Source organism: Somniosus microcephalus, chromosome 3, assembly GCF_052327205.1.
Source record: "Somniosus microcephalus isolate GS21.2 chromosome 3, FLI_Smic_1.0, whole genome shotgun sequence".
NCBI classification, from domain to species: domain Eukaryota; kingdom Metazoa; phylum Chordata; class Chondrichthyes; order Squaliformes; family Somniosidae; genus Somniosus; species Somniosus microcephalus.
The window spans coordinates 339752291-339769762 of record NC_140989.1 but is presented as its reverse complement, the minus strand read 5'-3'; the positions used below and the strand labels follow the sequence as shown (position 1 = coordinate 339769762).

Here is a 17472-nt window from a genome sequence, read left to right as displayed (position 1 = left end):
TAGAGGGAAGGTCATTGGATAAAGAAACAAATGTATCTATTTTGTTTTCTTTTCCCAGATAATTGCTCACGGAGTGGTGCAGTCTCGCGTCTTAATTTTGATCACGAGACAGAACGGATCATTGAATTTCAGCAACTGGAAATTAAACAACTTCGGGAACAAATTCAGACACTGGAGGAGCTCCAGTGCCAACCTGTTGGAACGTTACCTGCACTTACAACCTAATGAACATTTCAAATATGCCAGAAACCAGTACGGCATGTACTTCTTTCCTCATGTGCACACGATAAATTGTCAGCACAATTGTCAAAAACATTGAGCTTAATATAAAGTCAGTCAGTCGGTTTATTCCCCCCTTTCGAAAGTTGCTGCTTGTCTGCTGAAGAATTCCAATCTGTTTCAGAACAATGAAGTGGCCAGTGCTTTAAGGGTATACTATTAACTTTTTCATTATATGTGTTTCGTTAAGCAAAATTGTTTCCTGAACAGTAGGATACTTCATTTATTTGTTCAAATTAGATAGTTCTTTTAACCAAATTAAATCTGTTCTTTTAAACAAGTTAGACCTGTATTAAGAGAATTTCATTATTTTTGATTAGGAGATATAAAAATCTGATGTGGTCTATGTACTTGGAACAATCGTGGTAACAGCTAGGTGCAGCACAGTAAACAACTGTGAAAGTTAGGGTCAATATTTATCAACAAATTAAAGCAACTGGGGGCTGCATGCATACTGGTTCTGTCTGTTGGTGCCTGTACCTGTTCACCAGTTCCCTCCGGTGGAATCTGTATACTTTCATTGTGTTCCTGTTGGAACTATACACATTTACTGGTTTTGTCTATATGCGAGAAAGTATTTTTTAATGAAATCCTTTTTTTATTATAACTTATAAGTATTAGAAACCATATTTTGTATTAGTTGCTGGCAGCCTTCTGGGCCCCACAGCTTGAAGAATGGTACACCTTGATACAGGTAGACTATCCTTTATCCGAACTTCCGAAAACCGAAAACCTCTAAAAACCGAAAGTTTTTTCGTTCAGCGTAAGTCGTGCGCACGACATGACCAGAGTGGCGCATGACTTACGCTGAGCAGGGCAGAGGGTCACAGAGTTCCCTCCTGGGTAGGAGATTGCAGGCCGAGCCGGGCAGTGTGAAGGAGGTACCGGGACAGTGAACCCAACAATACAGCGGCCCGTCCGATAGCTGCAGCGGCCCGTCCGATATTCTTTTCTCCCCCCCCCACCCCGACCCGACCCGACCCGAACCGCGGCCCATCCGATATTCTTTTCTCCACCCCCCCGACCCGTCCGATATTCTTTTCTCCCCGACCCGACCCGAACCGCAGCCCGTCCGATATTCTTTTCTCCCCCCGACCCCCGCCCGACCCCCGACGACCCCCCCCGACCTGAACCGCGGCCCGTCCAATATTCTTTTCTCCCCCCCCACCCGACCCCCGACCTGATTTGCGGGCCAGCTTAGTAGGAGTCAGCCGATATCCGGCTTTCCAGAGAAGCAGGAAGGGGAATGAGACACGGAACAGTCGCAAGAGGTAGCCTGAACTTTTAAAATTTATATTAAATACAAATTTCCCAGTCTTATAATAATACCTTCTGAAATCCGAAAAATTCCGAAAACCGAAACTCAGCTGGTCCCAAGGCTTTCGGATAAGGGATAGTGTACCTGTACTAACACCTATAGCAATTAGTTCTTGTTGGGATTATGGCTGTACATAATTCCTGGTCCTGGATGTTAGAACATAAGAACATAAGAATTAAGAGCAGGAGTAGGCCATCGGGCCCCTTGAGCCTGCTCCGCCATTCAATAGAATGATGGCTGATTTTGGAGAGCAACTCTACTTTCCTGCCCGATCTCCATATCCCTGGATTACCCGAGAGTCCAAAAATCTATCGATCTCAGCCTTGCATATACTCAATGATTCAGCATCCACAGCCCTCTGGGGTAGAGAATTCCAAAGAGTCACAACCCTCTGAGTGAAGAAATTCCTCCTCCTGTCAGTCTTAAATGGCCGACGCCTTATCCTGAGACTATGCCCCCTAGTTCTAGACTCTCCAGCCAGGGGAAACAACCTCTCAGCATCTACCCTGTCAATCCCGCTCAGAATCTTATGTTTCAATGAGATCATCTCTCATTCTTTTGAACTCCAGAGAGTATAGGCCCATTCTACACAATCTCTCCTCATAGGACAACCCTCTCATCCCAGGAATCAATCTAGTGAACCTTTGTTGCACCGCCTCTAAGGCAAGTATATCCTTCCTCAGATAAGGAGACCAAAACTGTGCACAGTACTCCAGGTGTGGTCTCACCAAGGCCCTGTACAATTGTAGCATGACTTCCTTACTCTTGTACTCCAACCCCTTGCAATAAAGGCCAACATGCCATTTGCCTTCCTAATTGCTTGCTGTACCTGCGTGCTAGCGCTCTGTGTTTCCTGTACGAGGACACCTAAATCTCTCTGAACACCAACATTTAATAGTTTCTCACCATTTAAAAAATATTCTGCTTTTCTATTCTTCCTACCAAAGTGAATAATCTCACATTTCCCCACATTGGCCCAGATATTCTGATCCCTACAGGAGGGTTCGCTCTGTGTACCCACCCGTAGGGACATCGGAAATGCCGGTTTCAGGTATGCACAGCGCATGTGCTGAAAACCAGCATTTCTGATCTGTCAAGAATGCTCTTGAAAGATCCTCCGCCTGCCCTGGAGAAGGGCCTCTGCGGGCGGATAGTTCCGCTTTTTGGAAACTCTCCGCCCACAGAAAACCCTTACAATTCTTACGCCTGGTAAAAGCAGGCGTAAGGCCTGCTTTTACCAGGATAAGAGTTGAAAAAAGTTTTTTTTAATTTCACTGATTTATCATTTAAAAATACTTTTAAAAAGGTAAGTTTATTTTTAGCCCCGTAAAAAACTTTAATTATTTTTTCAAAAAATTAAATTTTTGTTTAAAATATTTAATTTATTGTAATTTCAAGTCATTTTAAAAATGTGATTTTTTAAAATTTATTTAAAGTTTTACTATGTTTTAGGAGTGATCTCCATTCATATATTTAACAGGTCTTCCTGTCAAGTGTATGAAACATAGAGATAGGAACAGGAGTAGGCCATTCGGCCCTTCGAGCCTGCTCCGCCATTCAATGAGATCATGGCTGATCTTCGTCTGAGATCATAGCTGATCTTACCAGTTCAGTACCCCGTCCCCGCCTTTTCTCCGTAACCCTTAATCCCCTTAGCCTTCAGAAATATATCCAATTCTCTCTTGAAAATATTTATTGAATTAGCCTTCACAGCCCTCTGTGGCAGGGAATTCCACAGGCTCACCACTCTTTGAGTGAAGAAATTCTTCCTCATCTCTGTTTTAAATGATTTGCCCGCTATTTTTAGACTGTGGCCCCTGGTTCTGTGCTCCCCGGCCATTGGAAACATTCTCTCCGAATTCAGCCTGTCCAGGCCTGCCATAATTTTATATGTTTCGATGAGATCCCCTCTCAATCTTCTAAACTCCAGTGAGTACAAGCCCAAACTATTTAATCTCTCTTCGTAGGTCATTCCCGCCATTCCAGGTATCAGCCTGGTGAATCGCCGTTGCACTCTTTCCATGGCAAGAACATCCTTCCGCAGATGGGGCGACCAAAACTGTACACAATACTCCAGATGCGGTCTCACCAGCACCTTGTACAGCTGTAGTAAGGTATCCCTATTCCTATACTCGAACCCCCTTGATATGAAGGCCAACATACCATTTGCCTTCTTGATCGCCTGTTGCACCTGCATGCTCTCCTTCAGTGACTGGTGCACAAGAACACCCAGGTCCCTCTGCACTTCCCCATCTCCCAATCTATTGCCATTTAGATAATAATCTACCCTCCTGTTTTTACCCCCAAAGTGGATAACCTCACATTTATCCACATTATAGTGCATCTGCCACGTATCCGCCCATTCCCCCAACCTGTCCAAATCGCACTGTAGCCTCCTGACATCCTCATCAGAGCCCACCCCTCCTCCTAGTTTAGTGTCGTCAGCGAATTTGGAAATATTGCATCCAATTCCCTGATCCAGATCATTTATATATATTGTGAACAGCTGGGGTCCCAGGACAGATCCTTGCGGCACCCCGCTGGTCACTGCCTGCCACTCCGAAAACGAGCCGTTTATTCCAACTCTCTGTTTTCTATCCGCCAGCCAGTTCTCTATCCACGTTAATACTTTGCCCCCAATCCCATGAGCCTTAATTTTGCATGATAATCTTTTGTGTGGAACCTTATCGAAGGCTTTCTGGAAGTCAAGGTACACCACATCCACTGGCTCTCCCCCATCTATTTTACCAGTTACTTCCTCAAAAAATTCCAGCAGATTAGTCAAACACGATTTACCCTTTGTAAATCCATGTTGACTCTGTCCGATCCTTTCCCCATTTGTCAAGTGCTCCGCTATTTTATCCTTAATAATGGACTCTAGCATTTTGCCCACAACCGATGTAAGGCTTACTGGTCTATAATTCCCTGCTTTCTCTCTACCCCCCTTTTTAAATATTGGGGTAACATTAGCTACCCTCCAGTCCACGGGTACTGTTCCCGAGTCAATGGAGTTCCGGAAGATGATCCTTAGAGCATCTGCTATCTCCAGGGCCACCTCCTTAAGTACCCTAGGATGTAGTTTATCAGGCCCCGGGGATTTGTCGGCCTTCAGTCCCCTCAACTTACCCAACACCATATCCCTAGAGATACTAATTTCTGTCAGCTCCTCCCTCTCATTAGTCCCTATGTTTGCCGATATTCCTGGGAGGTTATTTGTGTCCTCCTTTGTGAATACAGAAGGGAGATTCCCTTCTTTGATTGGCTCCCCATGGCCCATGTGATCCCAGGGAAGCTACGAACTGCCTGCGCCTCTGGGATACGTGGGCCCTGTGCACTTGGAGTTTGGAGAGGCCCAGGAGCGGAAGTGTGTGCGTCCCGGGAGCCCTCGGGTAAGGGCATAGATGTTTCCAGATTGCAGGCCTCTGCACGCGGGAGGCCTGCGATCGGAAAATACGAACCATTATACTCCATCTGCCACCTTATTGCGCACTCACTTAATCTGTCTATATCCCCTTGCAGGCTCTTTGTGTCCTCATCACAGCTTATTTTCCCACCTAGCTTTGTATCGTCAGCAAACTTGGATACATTACACTCGATCCCTTCATCTAAGTCATTGATATAAATTGTAAATAGCTGAGGCTCAAGCACTGATCCTTGCGGCACCCCACTAGTTACAGCCTGCCAATCGGAAAATGACCCATTTATCCCTACTCTCTGTTTTATATCCATGAATCAATCCTTTATCCATGCTAATATATTACCCCCAACCCCATGAGCCCATATCTTGCATAACAACCTTTTATGTGGCACCTTATCAAATGCCTTTTGGAAATCCAAATATACTACATCCACTAGTTCCCCTTTATCTACACTGCTAGTTACATCCTCAAAAAATAAATTTGTTAAACATAAAATCATGTTGACTCTGCCTAATCATATTATGATTTTCTAAATGCCCTGTTACCATTTCCTTAATAATGGATTCCAGCATTTTCCTGACAGTTGATGGTAGGATAACTGACCTGTAGTTCCCTGTTTTCTCTCTGCCTCCTTTCTTGAATAGCGGGCTTACATTTGCTACCTTTCAATCGGCTGGGACCGTTCTAGAATCTAGGGGATTTTGGAAGATCACAACCAATGCATCCACTATCTCTGCAGCCACCTCTTTTAGAACCCTAGGATGTAGGCCATCAGGGCCAGGGGATTTGTTGGCTTTTAGTTCCATTCGTTTCTCAAGTACTTTTTCTCTACTGATCTTAATTATTTTAAGTTCCTCACTCTCATTAACCCCTTGGTTCCCCACTATTTTTGCTGTGCTTTTTATGTCTTCTACTGTGAAGACAGATACAAAATATTTGTTTGAAGTCTCTGCCACTTCCTTATTCCCCATTATAATTTCTCCTGTCTCAGCCTCTAAGGGACCAATGCTTACATTTGCTACTCTCTTCCTTTTTACATACTTGTAGAGGCTCTTACAATCTGTTTTTATATTTCTTGCTAGTTTACTCGCATTCTATTTTCTCCCTTTTTATCAATGTTTTGGTCATCCTCTGCTGGTTTCTAAAGCTCTCCCAATCCTCAGGCTTACTACTATTCTTTGCAACATTATAAGCCTCTTCTTTTAATCTAATACTACCATGAACTTCTTTAATTAGCCAAGGATGGATCACTTTTCCCATGGAGTTTTTGGGGGAAAAATTCAGTATCGGCCCGTTTGGGGCGCGATTATCGGCCGGGCGCAAAGTTTAGCACCTGCCGCTAATTATCGCCTCCAACTGCAAACTTGGCTTTTATCGCCCCTAGAGGTGATTGGAGCGCTAAATCAGGCGCTGCACACCTGCCTTAAGGCGCAAAGGCCGAGGAGCGAGACACTAACTCAGAGCGCGGGCGCAGTGCAGGTGATGTCAGTTAGCAATGGAACACAGACACACTGGCACCGGACAGTTCTTAAAGGGGAGGGTCAATCTTGCTCTCCAGCCACACCCTGCTCATTGGAGCCTTGAATCTCGGCTTGGAGAGACCTGTGCCTAAATCTTCCAGCCAAGGACTATGGAGAGGGTGAGAGAATGAGCTCAGCGCTTCAGCGAGCGGGCCTTGGAGGCTCTGGTTGGCGCAGTGGAGTGCAGAAGATCTATACTCTACCCTGAGAGTGGCAGGAGGCCTTTGCCACGCGAGTACAGAAGAGTGTGGAGGGAGGTGGCTCAGAACGTCTCCTCCAGGAGCATGGTGACCAGGACCCATACTCAATGTCGAAAAAAGTTTAACGACCTCACTCAGGTCATCAGGGTGAGTGGCTTTTTTTCAATACCTCTCCATCCCTCCATCTCAACCTCACTCTATGGCCAGAGGGTCTTAAAACCCCAGTGCCCAACACTCATCTAACACCTATGGCCCTCTCATGAAACACACACGCACATTCCACACTTTGCATACAGTAAGGGCTATTCACCTATGGGAGGCACATCAAGCAAGACCATGGCTGCATACAGTAAGGGCTATTCAATTATGGGAGGCACATCAGGCAAGACCATGGCTGCATACAGTAAGGGCTATTCAATTATGGGAGGCACATCAGGCAAGACCATGGCTGCATACAGTAAGGGCTATTCAATTATGAGAGGCACATCAGGCAAGACCATGGCTGCATACAGCAAGGGCTATTCAATTATGGGAGGCACATCAGGCAAGACCATGGCTGCATACAGTAAGGGCTATTCAATTATGGGAGGCACATCAGGCAAGACCATGGCTGCATACAGCAAGGGCTATTCAATTATGGGAGGCACATCAGGCAAGACCATGGCTGCATACAGTAAGGGCTATTCAATTATGGGAGGCACATCAGGCAAGACCATGGCTGTATATTTACTCAGACGCCGTCCTTTTTCTTGCAGGCCAAGCTATCTCATAATAGGAGACAGCAGCAATGGACGGGTGGAGGGCGGCCTCAGCTGCAACCCCTCAGCGATCTTGATGCGCGCGTCCACAGGATTGTGGCAAGCCAGGTGATTGGTCCCGTCGCCCCTGGAGAGGCCGACCCCGTTCTGGACAGCAATGGTAAGGTCATCACCTTTTTGTCCTCTCTCATTCCACTTGTCCCTCACAACTCCAGCCTTTGACACTTTCAATCCAACTTACTAAATTGCTGCACTCATTCCTCCCTTACTGCCAACCTGTCCTCGCGCTAAAGCCATCTTGTACCTCCCTGCTTTCAGATGGTGATTCACCAGCTGAGGAGACGGGCCCTCAAGCTGCCAATGGGAGTGAAGCTGCAGGCGAGGAGGAAGAGGAAGCCGGAGCATCAGCGCCACCCTCTCCCGAGGAAGCCCATGCCCACACTGGGAACACGCCTTCCCTGGAGGGGAGCAGGGGGGAAGGGTCTGATGAGGGTGAAGCTCCAGGACCCAGCGGGCTGCAGCAACGCGATGGGTGTAGGGAAGCTCGGGGGCCTTCTTCCCGGAGGGACAGTAGGCCAGCGAGTCCTGCTGCACTGGACGCAGAGGAGGAGCGGCTCATCGCTGAAATGAACACCCAGGCGGTGGACGTGCACACTGAGCTCATGGGTGCAGTGGGAAGGGTGCCCGAATGCATTGAATCACTGGCAAGGAGTGTGGAGCACTTCGCTGTAGCACAGGCGGATGCCACGCAAATGCTTAGTGTTGCAATTCAGTCACTGGTTGCCATGACCCGATTTCAGACTGCTCTCATGCAGACTCAGATTGAGGCCACGCAAGCACTGACTGCTGCCATTGTCGCTGGTCCGGACACATTTCCCCGGGGCTCTCACCACGCCGCAGCAGGCCAGCAATCTGTGCTCCAGCAGATTGCTCCGGATGCTGATGTGTCGGTCGAGCAGGGAGTTGCTGTCCTCTCTCAAGATGACAGCATTCCTGCTGCCACCACTGTCACTTCCCCATTGCACTTGCCACCACCTGTAGCCCAGACTGCTGCCGCCCATGCAGAGTTGGTGCAGTCTGCAGCCGGGCCCTCCAGGCCCAGAGTTGGTCGAGGCCGTCCTTCAAGGGCATCTGCAGTCTCAGGTTCTGACAATCAGCAGCCTTCCAGCAGCCTTGCTGCAGCCACTGGGGCCCCATGACGGAGGAGCAGTAGGGTGGGAAGGGGGGAAGTGCACAAGGGAAGGAGGTCACCCTCGAAGGGCAAAAAGTAGGAGGTGTGACAAAATGTTGGTCAATTTTTTATTAAAGGCCAAGGTTCGTGTTCAAACTTTTGTTTAGTGTTTTGGACATTATCTCCAGGTTGTGAGAACCAGTTATGTTAATGACTGTTTTTTTGTGTTTCTTTCTATTAGTTTGTCATGAAGAAATGACACACACAGAGTTTGTAAAATAAAGACGTTTTTGTATTCAGAATGTACTTGTTTGGTCTTTGGAATCATTGCTGCCTTGGCTGGCTTAGGGGTTGCGGGTTGGTTTCATTAATGTTGTTCTCAATGGCAGAAGCCATTTCCTCAGCAGGGGCCTAGAAGCGGCTTGCTATCAGCCGTTGACGGACATCCCTTGCAGTTTCAACACTGTGGGCCTCCCTCCCGCCTTGGTGCTGCTGATGATCATCCTCTTCCTCTTCCTCCTCTTCTTCCTCCTCCTCCTCTGGTGGTGCTCCAAGGCCTGGTGGCATTGGCTGGGTCCTGAGGATTGCCAGGTTATGCAGCATGCAGCACACAACTATGAAGAAGGAGACTCGCTCAGGCGAGTACTGCAGGGCTCCTCCTGAGTGGTCCAGACAGCAGAACCGTTGCTTGAGCACGCTGATTGTGTGCTCAACGATGTTCCTGGTGGCAAGATGGCTCTCATTATACCGCAGCTCAGCAGGGGTTTTGGGGTTACGGAGCGGTGTCATCAGCCAGGTGCACAGTGGATAACCCTTGTCCCCAAGGAGCCAACCACTTGGCTGATGTGGTGCCTGGAAAAGTTCTGCCACAGCAGTCTGGCGCAGGATGAATGCATCATGGCTGCTGCCAGGATAGCGGGCATTGACAGCGCGTATCAGCTGTCTGTGGTCACAGACCAACTGGATGTTTAAGGAATGGAATCCCTTGCAGTTGCGGAAATCCTCTGCATTCTCATGCGGTGCACGCAATGCCACATGCGTGCAGTCAATGGTGCCCTGCACCATGGGGAAGCTTGCTATCCTCGCAAAGCCCAATGCACGTTCATGCTGTTTGGCCCGGGTCATGGGGAAAGAGATGTACTGGTGGCTCCTTTTATAGAGGGCATTTGTGACCTGACGGATGCAGCAATGGATCGTGAACTGGGAGATATTGGCGATGTCCTCAGTAGCTACTTGAAAGGAGCTGGTGGCATAAAAGTTCAGAGCCACTGTGATCTTCACTGCCACTGACAGAGACGTCCTGGTCCTCAGTAGAGGCTGCAGATCTGGCTGCAGCAGGTGGCAGAGCTCAGTGACCACCTCCTTGCTGAAGCGCAGCCTGCGCAAACACTGCTCCTCAGACAAATTAATGTAGGAGAATTGTTGGCGAAATACCTTGGGAGGGTAAGTTCTCCCGTACAGAGAAACATAGAAACATAGAAGATCATAGCAGGAGTAGGCCATTCGGTCCCTCGAGCCTGCTCCGCTATTCAATGCGATCATGGCTGATCATCCAAATTCAGTACCCGGTCCCTGCTTTCTCCCCATATCCCTTGATCCCTTTAGCCTTAAGAGGCCTGTTGGCCCTTCTCCGTCTGGCCATGATTGCCACTCTCTCTCTCCGTCTCTGTGGTCACCGAATCTGCAGGTGCAGGACGACGCCCAGAATCAGTGCAGCCCCCATAGTCTCTTGGCAATCAAAGTAATGAAGGTCAAAAACAAAAGTACCTGCAAAGTGATGCTCAGTAGCCAAAACTACTTCACACAGCATTGACTCTATACAGAAGTCTCTCCTTCTCAACCCCAGAATCTCTCTGTCAGAATGAGTGGTGCAAAAATGTCTACCAAAGAAAAAGCCAGGAACAGGCCACCTTTAAATAGCGCCCCCCCCCCCAGCCCCACACCGACCGGGAACCGTTCCAGTCTACCTGTCGTTGCTTGTGCCAGGCAGAAAGGAGGGGTCACCACTCAAGATCCGGTCCAGGGTGCCACAAGGGCGTTGCATGCTCGAATGACGTCAAGATCTGCGGGCGCAGGAGATAGGGGCGATATTGTTTAGCGCCGCCACAAAATGTCTGGTCAATTTCACAAGCGGCGCAGACATCGCCGCGCCTGGGCGCTAGTTGCTTTGTGCCCCATTAGTGCCCTCTTAAGGCGCTAACGGGAGGCGCAAACCTACTGAATTTTTCCCCCTTTATTTCTCAATGGAATGTATATTCATTGAGAATTTTGGAATATTTCTTTAAATGTTTGCCGCTGCTTATCTACTGTCATACCTTTTAATCTAATTTCTCAATCTACCTTAACCAACTCGCCCCTCATACCTATGTAAGTGGCTTTATTTAGGTTTAAGACTCTAGTTTCAGACTTTGAATTTCACATTGGGTTTGAGAATGAAATACTTATCATATTATGATCACTCTTCCCCAGAGGATCCTTTACTATGAGATTATTAATTAACACAGTCTCCTTACACAATACAAATCTAAAATAGCCTGTTCCCTGGTTGGTTCCATGCCATATTGTTCTAGGAAACTGTCTTGAATGCATTGCATGAACTCATCCTCCAGACTACCTTTGCCAATTTAATTTGCCCAGTCTATATGAAGATTAAAGTCCCTGACAATTATTGCATTAACTTTGTTACCAGCTCCTCTTATTTATTGATTAATACTCTTTCCAATGGTATAGCTACTATTAGGGGGCCTATAAAGTACTCCCACCGGTGTTTTCTGCCCCTTGTTATTTATTATCTCCACCCATACTGATTCTACTTCCTCATCTTCCGAGCCAAGATCCTTTCTCTCTACTGTCCTTATGTCATCCTTTATTATCAGGGCGACTGCCACTGCCTCCCCCTCCCCGCCCCCCCCACCCCCCGCCCCTGCCTTTTTCATTCAGCCTGTCTTTTTGAAATGTCAAGTACCCTGGAATAATTAGTTCCCAACCTTGGTTACCCTACAACCACATCTCTGTAATGGCCATTAGATCAAACCCATTTATCTCTATTTGTGCCACTAATTTGTCTATCTTGTTATGACTGCTTCGTGCATTCAGATAAAGAGACTTTAATTTTAACTTTTTACCATTATTCCATTCTTTCACCTTATTTGTTGATGCACTATTGCCGCTAAACTCTCTGTCCCTTCCTGTCACACTCTGTTTATCTTTACCCAGATCACTACACTACTCCATTGTCTTGACTTTTCTCTTTAGCTTTCTAAATTTCCCCTCCCCCTCCCTTTTTTAGTTTAAAGCCTTATCTACAGCCCTAGTAATTTGATTCGCCAGGACACTGGTCCCAGCCCGGTTTAAGTGGAGACCATCCCAATGGAACAGCTCCCTATTACCCCAGTACTGGTGCCAGTGCCCCATGAATCGAAACCCCTTCCTCCCACACCATGAGCCACACATTTAACTCTCTGCCAATTTGCGCGTGGTTCAGGTAACAATCGAGAGATTATTACCTTTGAGGTTCTACATTTTAATTTGGACCCTAGCTCCTCAAACACTCTCAGCAGAAACTCATTCCTAGTTCTACCTATGTCATTGATTCCTATGCGGACCATGGCAACTGGATCCCCCCCTCCCACTCCAAGTTCTTCTCCAGCCACGAGGAGGTAGCCTTAACCCTGGCACTGGGCAGGCAACACAGACTTCGGAACACCCAGTCGCGGCTGCAGAGAACAGTATCTATCCCCCGACTATACTGTCTCCTACCACTACAACATTCCTTTCATTCCCCCCACTTGAACGGTTGTCTGTACCACGGTGCCATGGTCAGTTTGCTCATCCAAGTTTGCTCATCCATATTGATCCTAGAGCTCCAAAAATTCAGTACCAGCCAGAACTAGCAAGTACATGTTTATTAGATGTCAGTCGTGGCTCAGTTGCTAGCACTTTCACCTGAGTCAGGAGGATTGAAGTTCCACTCCAGAGACTGGGCTGATGCTCCAGTGCAGTATTAAGGGAGTGCTGTACTGTCAGAGGTGTCATCTTTTGGATGAGAAGTTAAACCAAGGCCCTGTCTGCCCCCTCAGCTGGACATAAAAGATCCCATGGCACTTTTCAAAGAAGTGCAGGAGAGTTCTCCTGGTGTCCTGTCCAACATTTATCCCTCAACCAACATCACTAAAACAGATTATCTGGTCATTATATCATTGCTGTTTATAGAAGTTTGTTGTGTGCAATTTGGCTGCCACGTTTCCTACATTACAACAGTGATTACACTTCAAAAAGTATTTCATTGGCTGTAAAATGCTTTGGGATCTACTGAGGTTGTAGAAGGTGCTATATGAATGCAAGTTCTTTCTTCTATCTTTCTTATTATTGTTTAGTGAGTAATTCACAACCAGAACAATGTAAATGATGGCCTAGCTTGAAGCTTAACAACTTAAGCTAATCAACTAATTAGAAAATTGTTGTGCCTGCTGCAAGTAGCCCCTGGAACTTTTCTCTGATGTATTTGTGTGTTAGAAGCTGTTAAAATGTAATGCTGCCTAAAAAAGTCCTCAGTCCCATATGAAGGGTAGTTGTACTAACAATTTATAAGATTAAAAAAAAGATTTTATATAGAACCTTCTTGCATCTCTCAGAAACACCTCAAAGCAGGTCACATGATTTACTTTGAAAGGCAGTAACTATTGTAGTGAAGGCAAATGAATAAAAGAAAATGACAGCCAATTAATGCATAGCAGATCCCACAAATAACAAGAAAATTATCGCATTTGTTTTGGTACTATTGTTTGAAAGAGAAATGTTGGCTAGGAATGGAAGGGGAGGGTGAACAGCCAGTTGTCGTGGTGCATATAGGTACCAACGATATAGGTAAAAAATGGGATGAGGTCCTTAAAAGCTGAATATAGGGAGTTAGGAGGTAAATTAAAAAGTAGGAACTCAAAGGTAGTAATCTCAGGAATGCTACCACTGCCACATGCTAGTCAGAGTAGAAATAGAAGGATATTTCAGCTGAATACGTGGCTAGAGGAATGGTGCAAGGGGGAGGGATTCAAATTCCTGGGGCATTGGAACCGGTTCTGGGGGAGGTGGGACCAGTACAAAACGGACAGTTTGCACCTGGGCAGGACTGGGACTGATGTCCTAAGGGGAGTGTTTGCTAGTGCTGTGGGGGAGGGTTTAAACTAAAATGGCAGGGGGTTGGGAACCTGTGCAGGGAGACAGAAAAGGGAAACAAGGATAGAAGCAAAAGACAGGAAGGAGAAAAGCAAAAGTGGCAGTCAGAGTAATCAAGGGTTTAAATCAAACATGACCACAGTAAATAATAATTCTAATAGGTCTAAGAGTGTTAAAAAAAACAAGCCTGAAGACTTTGTGTCTTAATGCGAGGAGCATTCGTAATAAGGTAGATGAATTAGCTGTGCAAATAGATGTAAATGGATATGATATGATTGGGATTATGGAAACATGGCTCCAGGGTGACCAGGGCTGGGAACTCAACATCCAGGGGTATTCAATATTCAGGAAAGACAGGCAAAAAGGAAAAGGAGGTGGGGTAGCATTGCTGGTTAAAGAGATTAACACAATTGTAAGGAAGGATATTAGCTCTGATGATGTAGAGTCTGTATGGGTAGAGCTGAGAAATACCAAGGGACAGAAAACGTTAGTGGGAGTTGTATACAGACCCCCAAACAGTAATGCGGAGGTTGGGGATGGCATTAAATGGGAAATTAGAGATGCGTGCAATAAGGGCACAGCAGTTATCATGGGTGGCTTTAATCTACATATAGATTGGGCTAACCAAATTAGTAACAATACTGTGGAGGAGGAATTCCTGAAGTGTATACGGGATGGTTTCCTGGACCAATATGTCGAGGAACCAACTAGAGATCAGGCCATCTTAGACTGGGTATTATGTAATGAGAAAGGAATAATTAGCAATCTTGTTGTGCAAGGCCCCTTAGGGCGCAGTGATCATAATATGATAGAATTCTTCATTAAGATGGAGAGTGAAGTATTTGACTCAGAGTCTAGGGTCCTGAGTTTAAATAACGGAAACTACGATGGTATTAGGCGCGAGTTGGGTAGGATTGATTGGGGAATGTTACTCAAAGGGTTGACGGTGGATAGGCAATGGCAAACATTTAACGTTCGCATGGATGAACTACAGAATTTTTTCATCCCTGTTTGGCATAAAAATAAAATAAAAAAGGTGAATCAACCATGGCTAACAAGGGAAATCAGGGATAGCATAAGATCCAAGGAGAGGACATATAAATTGGTCAGAAAAAGCAGTAAACCTGAGGATTGGGAGCAGTTTAGGATTCAACAAAGGAGGACAAAGGGATTAATTAAGAGGGGGAAAATAGAGTATGAGAGTAAGCTTGCGGGAAACATAAAAACTGACTGTAAAAGCTTCCATAGATATGTGAAGAGAAAAAGATTGGTGAAGTCAAGCATAGGTTCCTTGCAGTCAGAATCAGGGGAATTTATAATGGGGAACAAAGAAATGGCTGACCAATTAAATACATACTTTGGTTCTGTCTTCACAAAGGAGGACACAAATGACCTCCCAGAGATGTCGGGGAACATAGGGTCTAATGAGAGGGAGGAAATTGTCTGCAGGAGCTGTTAAAGGGAAGGGGAGGAGGAGGGTGGAAAAAATACAAGCTTAACAAAGAGCCCTGGTGCTGTGAACATTTTGGTGGGCAGCCACTTTTAAAGGGACAAAGACCAGCATTCTTCCTCCTCGCTCTCTCTTGCATCTCTCCACTTCACCTGACGAAGGAGCAGCGCTCCAAAAACTTGTGATTTCAAGTAAAACTGTTGGACTATAACCTGGTGTTGTGTGACTTCTTACATTTGTCCACCCCAGTCCAACACCAGCATCTCCACACCATGGCTTTATTTTCTTGTAAAGTGCCTGTGGCATTGTTCAGGTTTGGTTGATATTTCTTAGTTTTTTCGGTGACAGAGTTGGAAAAAGCCTTCAGAAACACACTCCACCAATCCACTTTATGGCCAGAACCTGCAACTACATTGTGGCAGATGACATAGAAAAACTAAATGGGAAATCTTGACAGAAAATCATGACAACAGGAAGATCAGTTTGGGGACAGTAAGTAAATGTCCCACACAAGATTTTTATTACTATATACCTGTAGATAATTTAAATGAAGATAAAATTGGAATGAATAACCACACGAACTGCAGCAGTTCAAGAAGGCGGCTCACCACCACCTTCTCAAGGGCAACTAGGGATGGGCAATAAATGCTGGCATTGCCAGCGACGCCCTGAACCCATAAACGAATTTTAAAAATGTTGATACAGAACAAGATCATTTAAGATTTCAATAATATTTATATTAAATCATGAATGTTTCAAATGAGAATTGAGCTCAAAGTACAAATATGCATATCTACTAATGTGTTTTGATAAGAAATATTTCTTTACATTCCAATCTCCAGAAAATTGGCTCTTGGTCACCCCCAGGCACTCTTGTAAGTGTGTGGAAAGGGGCTCCAGAGAGTGTTACAGTAGGGAAGGGGAGGAAATCCAGGGCAGAGAAGCCCTAAACTTTCCTTGTGGGGCACGGTGAAGCATTCCTGCTCCTCCTGGCCCCAACAAAGGAAGTTAAAAAACTTACGCAGAGGGCCTCTTCAGATTCCTGATCCTCTTGATGCTAGTTTTTCCACCTGGCGGGAAATCTGCAGCAGCTTCTGCTAAAATCGCTGTGGGGGCCTGATTACGCCATCGGACCTCGATTAACGTATGCGAATTAGGACCAACGTTCTGGTTACGCTGCACGCAGGGGTCTGGAGGTCCCGCGCCATTTTACAGTGGTAATAATAGCCCATGCGCCAAAATTGAATCAGCCACACAGCCAGTTAACGGGCCCGCGCACCAAAAGGAAAACATTACAGGGAACGTTAATTAGGACCCCGCTGGCTTTGGGCGGGTGGCTTAGCTGCCTGTACAGAAGTGTACTTTAAAACCGGAAATGTCGGGATCCTGGAAGCTTTGCAGCTGGGTAAATCACCCGGGGTATTTTAACTGCACCCCCCCCACCCCCCCCTCCTAGTTTCTGCTGGATGATTAGGGTTAAAATTCCCCCATTACTAGATGCCCTGTACCTTGACCAAGTGGCATTGTCCATGTGTGAGCTTTAACAGGGTGTGCCAGGAGGCTTATCTGACCGAGGCAACATCACAGCTATGCCCAATCATGCCTTAGAAACATAGAAGATAGGAGCAGGAGTAGGCCATTCGGCCCCTCGAGCCTGCTCCGCCATTCAATGAGATCATGGCTGATCATCCAAATTCAGTATCCTGTCCCTGCCTTCTCCCCATATCCCTTGATCCCTTTAGCCTTAAGAAATATATCCATCTCCTTCTTGAATATATTTAATGAACTGGCCTCCACCGCCCTCTGTGGCAGAGAATGCCACAGGTTCACCACTCTCTGGGTGAAGAAATTCCTCCTCATCTCTCCTAAATGGCTTACCCCTTATCCTTAGACTATGACCCCTGGTTCTGGACTCTCCGGCCATCGGAAACATCCTTCTTGCGTCTAGTCTGTCTAGGCCTGACGGAATTTTATAGGTTTCAATGAGATCCCCTCTCAATCTTCTAAACTCCAGTGAGTATAAGCCCAATCGACACAATCTCTCCTCATACGTCATTCCTGCCATCCCAGGTATCAGCCTGGTGAATCTTCGCTGCACTCCTTCCATGGCAAGAACATCCTTCCTCAGATAAGGCGACCAAAACTGCACACAATACTCAAGGTGCGGTCTCACCAAGGCCCTGTA

The 17472-nt window shown here is 46.3% G+C and overlaps 1 protein-coding gene across 1 annotated transcript in view; it reads left to right on the top strand.

Annotated features, from left to right (window-relative positions):
• Positions 1–842, top strand: part of cfap57 (cilia and flagella associated protein 57) — a 131186-nt gene extending 130344 nt beyond the window's left edge. Inside the window, exon 22 of the mRNA XM_085983245.1 lies at positions 59–842. Coding sequence (XP_085839371.1) covers positions 59–225 — 167 coding nt within the window. The 3' untranslated portion in view covers positions 226–842. The remainder of the gene's footprint in view (positions 1–58) is intronic.
• Positions 843–17472: the final 16630 nt, after the last annotated feature.